This window comes from Mytilus galloprovincialis, chromosome 9 (genome assembly GCF_965363235.1).
Source record: "Mytilus galloprovincialis chromosome 9, xbMytGall1.hap1.1, whole genome shotgun sequence".
NCBI classification, from domain to species: Eukaryota; Metazoa; Mollusca; class Bivalvia; order Mytilida; family Mytilidae; genus Mytilus; species Mytilus galloprovincialis.
In genome coordinates this window covers 36,050,795-36,063,201 of record NC_134846.1, presented here as the reverse complement: position 1 = coordinate 36,063,201, position 12,407 = coordinate 36,050,795, and the positions used below count along the sequence as shown (strand labels likewise).

The 12,407-nt window shown below is 34.5% G+C and overlaps 1 protein-coding gene across 1 annotated transcript in view; it reads right to left on the bottom strand.

The window, feature by feature from the left end:
- LOC143044915 (uncharacterized) overlaps positions 1-12,407 on the bottom strand; it is an 81,759-nt gene that overhangs the window by 57,518 nt on the left and 11,834 nt on the right. The window contains exon 4 of the mRNA XM_076217166.1: positions 3,467-3,672. Coding sequence (XP_076073281.1) covers positions 3,467-3,672 — 206 coding nt within the window. The remainder of the gene's footprint in view (positions 1-3,466; positions 3,673-12,407) is intronic.

The window sequence follows — 12,407 nt, the reverse complement described above, 5'->3', positions numbered from 1 at the left end:
AAATTCGTTGTTTTGGCAAGGTCTGCATACATTCCTTTTAGAAAATCTGTATTTCGTTGAATATTTAAATTCATGGTTCCCCTGTCCCCACGAAATCAATGAAAATTGGTATCCAACGAATATTTATGAATCCACAGTAGCAGACTATTATTTGAACTTGAAATTATTTTTAATTATGGAAATTGTTTGATTTCTTGTTATTGAAATTTTTAATAAAGGAGAAGGTCCGGTAAGGACTCATTTTGGCCTCAAATTTCAGTTTCATCTGACGAAAGATTTTGACCACTTTTTAAACACTTAAGTGTCTATTTCACTTGATTCAATTAGTTTATGTGAAAGATTTTAACTGATTTAGTCATTAAAAACGATCCGATTCCAGCTCAAATATGAAAAATCTACCAAATATGCTGAAAAATGTCACTTTACAGATGGTTTTTGTCAAAAATGAAAGTGGCCGCATCCGTGTTCATCCACAACCTTTATATATGTTATGTATTATCATAAAATACAACTTACATTTCAATATTAAGGATGAACACGAATGCGGCCACTTTCGTTTTACACGGAAACCGTCTAAAATTTAACTCAAATGCTAGAATTTTGAAGATTTCAGTGATTTAGCATGACTTAATGGCGCTACAACCCAATATATGTGCATTGCATAGTCAAAAACAGTCCATATTTATGTGGCAGACGCATTCATCTGTCCAATAAATAACTAAAAGTTTACATTTTAACAATTTTGTAAAACTGTTATATTTTGGGGCCAAAAAGGGGTCTTACTGGACCTACTCCTTTCATGTTTATTCTGTACTGTGCTTTGCACAACACTTTCTTTTACAAAGAAAATAGTATATTTTCAATAGAATGTACTGTGCCGCGCACAACACTTTGTAACCAAAATACATTGTATGAAAAGTGTTATTAACCACTCCAAAGATAATAATACAAAATAAACATGGAATTTATTAAAAAATTTAAACACAAGAAATTATGCAAATTCCATAATTAAAAATAATTCCAAGTTGAAATAATGGCCTGTTTCATGTTAATTCATGTGATAGCACTTGATGAATAAGAATCTTGTTCACGAGAACCAATGCAAAGGAGAGCAATTATACATGTAACCAGATGCTCCGCAGGGCGTAGCTTTATACGACCGCAGAGGTTGAACCCTGAACGGTTAGGGCAAGTATGGACACAACATTCAAGCTGGATTCAGCTCTAAATTTGGATTGTGATTAAATAGTTGACACAGCATAGGTTTCTGACACAGAATGAATGTGTTCTAATGAACTTAAAATTTTTTGTTTCTCTTAGAGCAATTCACTATGCTGTTGAATATTAATCCTCTCAAAAAAATGTTTGAAGAAATTTTCTTTTTTATTTATGAAATTTCAAATGAGAAAAATTGAACCCAATTTTTTTAATCACATCCCCCTTTCCCTTATTCCAAAACTAATCTCAATTAAAATTTCTAATGGAGTTTGCAACAATAACTACTCATTTAAATACATCATAAAATATTAAGATGTAAAAAAACTGCTTGTTATCACTGAATGGTAAAGATTATTTTAATTTATCAGTTGGTAGTAAAAAGTGAATATACATTGTATATTGTATATAACAAAGATTTAAGTTGATTCTGGACAAAGAAAGATAACTCCAATTAAAAAAAAATCTTGCTATTGCACAATATTTTGCAATTAGATATTTCTTGCTTACTATTCTGGACAAAGAAAGATAACTCTAATTAATTTTTTTTTTGATATTTCACAATATTGTGCAATTAGATATTTCTTGCCATTGCCCAATACTGTGCAATTGAAAAGACTTGCTATTGCACAATACTTAATATAATAATTTTAGATCCTGATTTGGACCAACTTGAAAACTGGGCCCATAATAAAAAATCTAAGTACATTTTTGAATTCAGCATATCAAAGAACTTCAAGATTTCAATTTTTGTTAAAATCAGACTAAGTTTAATTTTGGACCCTTTGGACTTTAGTGTAGACCAATTTGAAAACAGGACCAAAAATGAAGAATCTACATACACAGTTAGATTTGGTATATCAAAGAACCCCATTTATTCAATTTTTGATGAAATCAAACAAAGTTTAATTTTGGACCCCGATTTGGACCAACTTGAAAACTGTGCCAATAATCAAGAATCTAAGTACATTTTTAGATTCAGCATATCAAAGAACCTAACTGATTCATTTTTTGTCAAAATCAAACTAAGTTTAATTTTGGACCCTTTGGACCTTAATGTAGACCAATTTGAAAACGGGACCAAAAGTTAAGAATCTACATACACAGTCATGACAGTTAGATTCAGCATATCAAAGAACCCCAATTATTCAATTTTGATGAAATCAAACAAAAGTTTAATTTTGGACCCTTTGGGCCCCTTATTATGTTGGGACCAAAACTCCCAAAATCAAACCCAACCTTTCTTTTATGGTCATAAACCTTGTGTTTAAATTTCATAGATTTCTATTTACTTATACTAACGTTATGGTGCGAAAACCAAGAAAAATGCTTATTTGGGTCCCTTTTTGGCCCCTAATTCCTAAACTGTTGGGACCTAAACTCCCAAAATCAATACCAACCTTCCTTTTGTAGTCATTAACATTGTGTTTAAATTTCATTGATTTCTATTTACTTAAACTAATGTTATTGTGCGAAAACCAAGAATAATGCTTATTTGGGCCCTTTTTTGGCCCCTAATTCCTAAACTGTTGAGACCAAAACTCCCAAAATCAATCCCAACCGTTCTTTTGTGGTCATAAACCTTGTGTCAAAATTTCATAGATTTCTATTAACTTAAACTAAAGTTATAGTGCGAAAACCAAGAAAATGCTTATTTGGGCCCTTTTTGGCCCCTAATTCCTAAAATGTTGGGACCAAAACTCCCAAAATCAATACCAACCTTCCTTTTGTGGTCATAAACCTTGTGTTAAAATTTCATAGATTTCCATTCACTTTTACTAAAGTTAGAGTGCGAAAACTAAAAGTATTCGGACGCCGGACGACGACGACGACGACGACGACGACGCCGACGCCAACGTGATAGCAATATACGACGAAAATTTTTTCAAAATTTGCGGTCGTATAAAAAACAAAAAGAAACCATCAACAATGACACATACATGACATACCGTAAACCAACATATTTTTGTGAAAGATTTATTTTCATGATTTAAGCGAGTAGAAAATTTCCAGTAAACAGAATATAAATTGTCCTGAAAATCATATTTTTTTAATCTTTTCTAATCTATATGTATCTACATCAAGTAACTTAAAAAAATCGTGAAATTAAATATCTGCAAGGTTGACTAGAAAGGACTAAATGCAAAAATAAGTTGATTTCCAGTATATAGAATGCTTCTAAAAGTCAATGTGAAGTCCATTTTTTTTTTATGAGCATAAATATTTATTGATAGAATATCATATAACATACCCATTTCCATTGAACTGTTAGTAAGAAACAATCTACATCTGCATCCCAATACGAACTCTAGTTTTTTTTCATTTATTCTTGTTTTTCCTGGTTTCTTTTCAACATTTGATGTTATTTGATGGAATATAGAACTCTTGTAATGCGACATGAATGCATCTTTACATATGCTACTAAAAAAACATTCTCTACACTGATACATTGGCAACCTACAAAACATGAGAATTCTATGCTTAAAACATACAAAACATCAAAGGTTTTTTTTATAACAGACATGTAACTTACCGTATAGAGGACCTGCAAGGTATGCACATACCAAATATAGTTGTCCTATTAATTATAACAAGAGAGAATTTAACATTACAATTAATCTGAACTTTTTTTTCAAGTAGTCACTGTCCCATTAAAATGAGGTCAAAGAAATTGGACATGTGACTGACGAAAACCTCGTAACATGAGGTATCCATATATAAAGTATGAAGCATCTAGGTCTTCCACCTTCTAAAATATAAAGCTTTAAAGAAATTAGCTAACACCATCGCCGCCAACAACAAAAGTCGCAGGCTCAACAAAAATACAGATACATGAACACAGGTACAAAATTTTAACAAAATTTCCTTTGAGGTAAATGCTTTTGATCATAAATAAGCTTCCATCTATTAAGTTTGGTACAAATCCAAAATATTATAAAACCAGATGCTCCACAGGGCGAAGCTTTATATATACGACTGCAGAGGTTGAACCCTGAACGGTTGGGGCAAGTATGGACACAATATTCAAGCTGGATTCAGCTCTAAATTTGGATTGTGATTAAAAAGTTGACACATCATAGGTTTTGACACAGAATGAATGTGGTCTGATGAACTTAAATTTTTTTTTTGCCTTTGAGCAATTCACTATGCTGTTGAATATTAATCCTCTCAAAAAAATGTTTGAAGAAATTTTCTTTTTATTTATGAAATCTGAAATCAGAAAAATTGCCCCCCCCCCCCCCAAATTTTTTTTCACATCCCCCTTTCCCTTATTCCAAAACTGATCTCAATTCAAATTTCTAATGGAGTTTGCAACAATAACTGCTGATTTAACTACATCATAAAATATTAAAATGTAAAAAAAAAGTGCTTGTTGTCACTGAATGGTAAAGATTGTTTTAATTTATCAGTTGGTAGTAAAAGTGAAAATACATTGTATATTGTATAAAACAATGATTTAAGTTGATTTAACTACTATTCTGGACAAAGAAAGATAACTCCAATTGAAAATGTCTTGCTATTGCAAAATATTGTGCAATTAGATATTTCTTGCTATTGCGCACAATACTGTGCAATTGAAAATACTTGCTATTGCACAATACTGTGCAATTGAAGATTTCTTGCTATTGCACAATACTGTACAATTGAAGATTTCTTGCTGTTGCTGATTACTGTGCAATTGAAAATTTCTTGCTATTGCACAATACTTAATATAATAATTTTGAATCCTGATTTGGACCAACTTGAAAACTGGGCCCATAATCAAAAATCTGAGTACATGTTTAGATTCAGCATATCAAAGAAGCCCAACAATTTAATTTTTGTTAATATCAAACTTAGTTTAATTTTGGACCCTTTCGACCTTAATGTAGACCAATTTGAAAACGGGACCAAAACACATGCAACAAGAATGTGTCCTCAGTACACGAATGCCCCACTCGCACTATCATTTTCCATGTTCAGTGGACCGTGAAATTGGGATAAAAACTCTTAATTTGGCATTAAAATTAGAAAGATCATATCATAGGGAACATGTGTACAAAGTTTGAAGTCGATTGGACTTCAACTTCATCAAAAACTACCTTGACAAAAAACTTTAACCTGGAGCGGGACAGACGGACGGACGAACGGACGGACGAACGGACGGACGAACGGACGCAGACCAGAAAACATAATGCCCCTCTACTATCGTAGGTGGGGCATAAAAAATTAAGAATCTACATACACAGTCAGATTTGGCATATCAAAGAACCCCAATAATTCAATTTTTGATTAAATCAAACAAAGTTTAATTTTGGAGCCCAATTTGGACCAACTTGAAAACTGGGCCCATAATCAAATATTTAAGTACATTTATATTTAGCATTTCAAAGAACCCCAAGGATTCAATTTTTGTTAAAATCAAACTAAGTTTAATTTTGGACCCTTTGGACCTTAATTAAGACCAATTTGAAAACGGGACCAAAAATTAAGAATCTACATACACAGTAAGATTCTGCATATCAAAGAACCCCAATTATTCAATTTTTGATGAAATCAAACTAAGTTTAGTTTTGGACCCTTTGGGCCCATTATTCCAAAACTGTTAGGACCAAAACTCCCAAAATCAATCCCAATCTTCCTTTTCTGGTCATAAGCCTTGTGTTTGAATTTCATAGATTTCTATTTACCTATACTAGTTATGGTGCGAAAACCAAGAAAAATGCTTATTTGGGCCCTTTTTTGGCCCCTAATTCCTAAACTGTTGGGATCATAATTCCCAAAATCAATCCCAACCTACCTTTTGTGTTCATAAACCTTGTGTTTAAATTTCATATATTTCTATTCACTTATACTTAAGTTATTGTGCAAAAACCGAGAATAATGTTTATTTTGGCCCTTTTTTGGCCCCTAATTCCTAAACAGTTAGAACCAAAACTCCCAAAATCAATCCCAACCTGCTTTTTATGGTCATAAACCTTGTGTCAAAATTTCATAGATTTCTATTAACTTAAACTAAAGTTCATGAAGTTATAGTGCGAAAACCAAGAAAATGCTTATTTGGGCCCTTTTTGGCACCTAATTCCTAAACTGTTTGGACCAAAACTTATAAAATCAAACCCAACCTTCCTTTTATGGTCCTAAACATTGTGTCAAAATTTCATAGATTTCTATTAACTTAAACTAAAGTTAAAGTGTGAAAACCAAGAAAATGCTTATTTGGGCATTTTTTGGCCCCTAATTCCTAAACTGTTGGGACCAAAACTTACAAAATCAATCCCAACCTTCCTTTTATGATCATAAACCTTGTGTTTAATTTCATAGATTTCTATTTACTTAAACTAAAGTTATAGTGTGAAACCAAAAGTATTCGGACGTGTACTGACTCGTCCGTAATTATTTCATGATGTTTCCGAAAGTTGACTTACATTTACTATCTTCTTCGTTACTTTCCCCTCTTTTGTAATTTCCCCTTATTTACATGCTCACGTTGATGATTCAGCATCATTTATTGATATATCTGCCAGATTCCGGCACAGTGTAAGTTTATAACATATTGACAATTTGAAGAACTGTTTATTGTAAACATATATAACATGTATTGTGTTTTGATGACGTATAAAACGTTGGGTAAATGACAATGATGACAAATATGCCACGTCACCAGATTATTTGTTTTATTGTTTCACAACCGTTTGTTATTACTTGTAAACACACAGATACAACATTTACACTATAAAAATGTTCTATAAACATTCAAATACCCTTTTTGGTAATTTTTGTATGATTCATAGCACCCCCCTCATTTCGTTATTTTTAAAGTATGGAAAGCAATTCGTGTCATAATTTGCATACATAATTTTTGATACTTGTCGAGTTTTCAACACATTAAAAGCTGTACACACCAGTTTTGACTCACAGTTATGTTACAAACTTGATATATTGTTAATACTTGTATTTTTTATGTGAATGTATGGAACACAATTAGTGTCATAAGCCAACTTTGTATTTTTGTATGTTTTGGCAAATCTTTTTGATTGATAGGTTTTATATTGAGTTTTTATTTGTTCTTTCAGCTTTTTACCGTTTACGTTTGATGTTCACGTTCAGTTTGGAGTTATACTTACCTGTCAACATTTGTAATCATTCATTGAGCACCAGCATACCTTTGTTATTCATGCTACATTGTGTTAATAGAGTGGATTATATGACAATAAATAAAACGGTTATCTTTAATGAAGTCCATTATTTAATGCCCGCAAAGAATAGATGGGAGTCATTACAGTAAAAAGACTAAGGAGATTTGACTGGCTAGTGATATAACTTACCCGGCATTCAAGATGGCTGGTATAGAAGACAATACTGACTCTGCGTCAAGTACTACATCCGAGATGATCAACACTGCGGATATCGATAAAAGATTACGCACACTTACTGAGAGTGGTAAAGAACTTTTTGAAAACAAACAAAGAAAATTTCTGTTGAAAATGCAAATCGTAAAAAGTGACCTTCAGCTTTTAGCAAGAAACATTGAACCGTATTCAAATGAGTTAACATCATTACAGGAGCTAAAAACAGAATTCATGAGTGGAACTGTACGTTATGACACAATTTGTAAAGAATACTTAGATTTTCTTTCGAGGACTAACACTGCTGAAGGCATGGATGAAGTTCATAAACTATCAGGTGAAATGCAAGATTTTACGCAATTTGTGGAAACAGAAAGTAAACGAATGAACACATTCATTAATGAGTTACGTGCTATAGAGAGAGAGAATTCCTTAGCTAGCAGAAGTTCTAGGAGAAGCCACTCATCCAGAAAAACACATAGTTCCTCCTCTTCATCAGTTCTTGCAAGAGCAAGGGCCAAAGCTGAAGCTGCAAAGGTGAAAGTTCATTTTGCAGAGAAAGAAACTTTATTATTGAAGGAGAAGGCTCTTATAGAAGAGAAAAGGTCGATAGAATCAGCAAAAGTAGAACGCAAGAAGGCCGACATTGAAGCCGATTTAGACCTGCTTTCTCGACAGAAGGAAGCAGCAGCAGTTGAAGCGGAGGCTAATGCTTTGCAAAATGAATGCGATGAAAATATGTCACAAGTGTTGCCTGATCAACCACCACTTGATTCGAAATCAAAAACTGCTGCATATATTAATCATGTTCAGAAACAAATTAGTTCAATTGAGATCGACAAAGAAAACACTGATGCATTTCATATCGATAAAGAAAACAAACATTCAACTCATATCGATCAAGAAAACACACATGTCAGTGGAACATTAGACCCACACGCCAACTCGTTCATTCCAAGAAAAAATATTATTGCAGATACGCATGTGTCAGATAATCATCCTTATCCGAGTGATAGAACTCTTGCTACTGATTTCACACGTTTCTTGCTAAAACGTGATCTCTTAATGTCAAGGTTCAATATTTTTAATGACAAACCCGAGTATTATCCATCTTGGAAGGACAGTTTCAAGAAAATAGTGAAAGAGATTGATGCAGATTCAAGTGAGGAAATAGACCTATTGTTAAAGTGGACTGGTCCTAGTTCTAAAACACAAGTTCAAAGTATCAAAGCTGCGAATACTAACAATCCGTCAAGAGCTCTAAAGCTAATCTGGGAGAGATTGAATGAAAGGTATGGTAGCCCAGAGCTTATCGATAGTGCACTCAAGACAAAACTAGCAGCTTTTCCACGCATTACAAATAAAGATTATTTTAAGTTGTATGATCTGTCAGATATCTTGTCAGAGATATCATCTGTGAAAGAAAATGACAATTACAAGGTTATATTTTCCTATTTTGACTCATCAGTTGGTGTAACACCAATCGTAGCTAAGCTTCCATATCAGCTTCAGGAACGATGGACTACTATGGCCGTTAATTATAACGATAAAAACAAAACAATTTATCCGCCATTTCATGTATTTGCTCAGTTTATTCAGCAACAAAGTAAGGTAAAGAACAATCCAAGTTTTTTATATGACAGTCAACAGGCAAACACTGGTTTTAAGGATAAACTACCAACAACAAAAGGGAAACTTAATGACGTTCGTACCAGGAAAACAGACTTCGCTGAAACAAAAAATGAGAGGAGTCAAAGTGTGGATCCACGTGAGAAATGTTTGATTCATGGTACAAACCATACACTTAATGATTGTAGAACATTCAAGTCAAAGCCAATACAAGAACGTAGACAATTTTTGAAGTTGAACAAATTATGTTTCGGATGTTGCTTGTCAGCATCACATTTTAAACGGAACTGTCCTAACGCAATCAAATGTGGGGAGTGTGGAAAAACAGATCACCCTACAGCACTGCACATAAAAAATCGAGATCAACAGTCTACAGAGCCATCAGGTCATGGCGGGGAGCCTGTTGATGTGGAACATGAAGTTCAAACTCCTATACAATCAGCATGCACACAGATTTGCATGGATAAATTTGGTGGCAAATCATGCGCAAAGATAATACCGGTAGAAGTGTATCGTAGTGACAATCCTGATAGAAGGCTAAAAGTATATGCTTTAATGGACGATCAATCGAATAGGACTTTAGGAAAATCGGAACTCTTCGATTACTTTGGATCAACGAGTGTCTCTGATTTTACCTTGTCAACATGTTCCGGAAAATCTCAAGCATCTGGTCGAAAGCTTAGTGGTTTAGTCGTCGAGTCATTAGATAAACAAACTCAATTACATGTGCCTGACATTTTAGAGTGTAACCTCATTCCAGATTCTAAAGACGAAATACCTACTCAAGAAGTTGTTTTGTTTCATAATCATCTCAGTGATCTCGTGGAATTTATCGAACCTCTTGACGAAGAGTCCGAAATATTGCTCTTAATTGGACGTGATCTCATTTCTGCTCATCACGTGCTTGATCAAAGAATTGGATCTGGGAATGCGCCTTATGCACAAAAACTTCCTCTGGGATGGACAGTTATTGGTGAAACTTGTCTCGGAAAACTGCACTATCCAGACGAAACTCGTGTTAAAAAGACATACTTACTTTCTTCCGATAGAATATCGATATTTCCACCGTGTACAAGTGAACTTAAAATTGATGAAGTGCGTACACTTGAAGTTAATGAAAGTGCATACGACAACATTGGCAAAGATGTGTTTATTCGCCGTCCTGATGATGATAAACCTGGACTGTCTCGTGATGACAGAGAATTTATAGAATCTATGGATACAAACTTTTGGAAGGACTCACGTGGCAATTGGTCCGCCCCATTACCGTTTCGACAAGATCGTCAAGTTCTACCAAATAACAGAAATCTAGCATGGAAAAGAGCCAAAGGTCTAGATGCAAATCTTCGCAAAGATCTTCAGAAGCGTGAACATTTCTTCACTTTCATGAATACAATTCTAGAAAAGGGTCACGCTGAGAAGGCCCCACATATCAACGATGATCAGGAACAATGGTATTTGCCTATATTCGGGGTTTATCACCCCAAGAAACCTGGGAAACTTCGTGCTGTGTTTGATTCCTCTGCACAATTTGATGGAGTGTCTCTTAACAATGTGTTGCTTAGTGGACCAGATTTGACGAATAATCTTATCGGTGTTTTGCTCCGCTTCCGTAGGGAGCAAGTGGCCATTATGGGCGATATAGAACAAATGTTTTACAGTTTTAAAGTTGATGAAAAACACAGAGACTATCTACGATTTTTCTGGTACACCGACAATGATTTTGACAAACCTCTAACAGTGTATCGCATGTGTGTGCACGTATTCGGCAATAGTCCTAGTCCTGCTATTGCATCATACGGACTTAGAAAAACTGCCATGGAAGGAGAAAATGACTTTGGCTCCGATATGCTTGATTTTGTCACTAGAGATTTTTACGTTGATGATGGTTTAACTTCGAAACCTTCTAGCGCCGAAGCAATTGATCTCATGAAGAGAACTAAGTCAGCTTTAAAATCTATTGGTAATATTCGACTACACAAGATATCTTCAAATGTTGAGGAAGTTATGCATTCGTTTGATAATGAAGATCTTGCAAAGAGTCTTAAGGATCTCGACCTTAGTTCCGATATTCTTCCTGTACAACATAGCCTTGGTATGAACTGGGACCTTGAAACTGATACTTTCATGTACTACATCGATAGAGATGTCAAACCGTATACTCGTCGAGGATTATTGTCAACAATAAACAGTATATTTGATCCTCTTGGATACTTAGCGCCAGTAACTATTAAAGGAAAATTACTGCTCAGATCAGTTATGACAGGACAGATCATGTGGGATGAACCGTTACCGGAAGAGGTTTACAACGAGTGGGAATCTTGGAGAACGTCACTCTTTGATTTGGAAACAGTAAAATTCAAAAGGATGTTTGTACCTACTTCATTTACTTTAGCAAAAACAAGGAAGATACACATTTATTCTGACGCATCAGAGAAGGCAATAGCCGCAGTTGGTTACATACAACTAGATGACGATAAGAATTTTGGTTTTATTATGGGAAAGGCAAAGGTTGCACCCAGTCACAGTCATACGATTCCACGCTTAGAACTATGTGGAGCTTTGCTAGCAACAGAAATAGGACAAACAATATCCGACCAGTTAGATATACCTTTGTCTGATATTCACTATTATACCGACAGTAAAGTTGTACTAGGGTACATCTTCAATTCATCACGACGATTTTACAATTATGTTTCAAACCGTGTTGCGAAAATCCACACAGTGTCAAATTCCGAGCAATGGTCTTATGTGCATACAGATGGCAACCCAGCCGATCTGGCAACTCGATCAATAATTCCTTCGAAATTAGAAAATAGTATATGGCTATCTGGTCCGGTGATAAAAAAGGACGCCGATCAAACTATTGAAAGATTTTCTCTCATCAATCCTGACACAGATAACGAAATACGTCCTGACATTACAACTAGAAAAACAACGAGTCTCGAGAAACTCTCCTTAGGATCACAACGATTCGAAAGATTTGGAAACTGGAAGTCACTTGTTAGATCAATTGCGCTGATAAAGAACTTTCTTGTTAATAAAATCTCAAAAGAAACTAGGTGTCGATTCAGGGATGCAGAGATGTTCGTTGTTGGAGTTGTGCAAAACGAGATCTTTTCAGACGAAATTGATTGTATTAAAAATGGCAGGCCACTACGTGGAAATAGTGCACTGTTGCAGTTAAGTCCATTTATTGACAATGAAGGCATTCTGCGTGTTGGTGGGCGTATC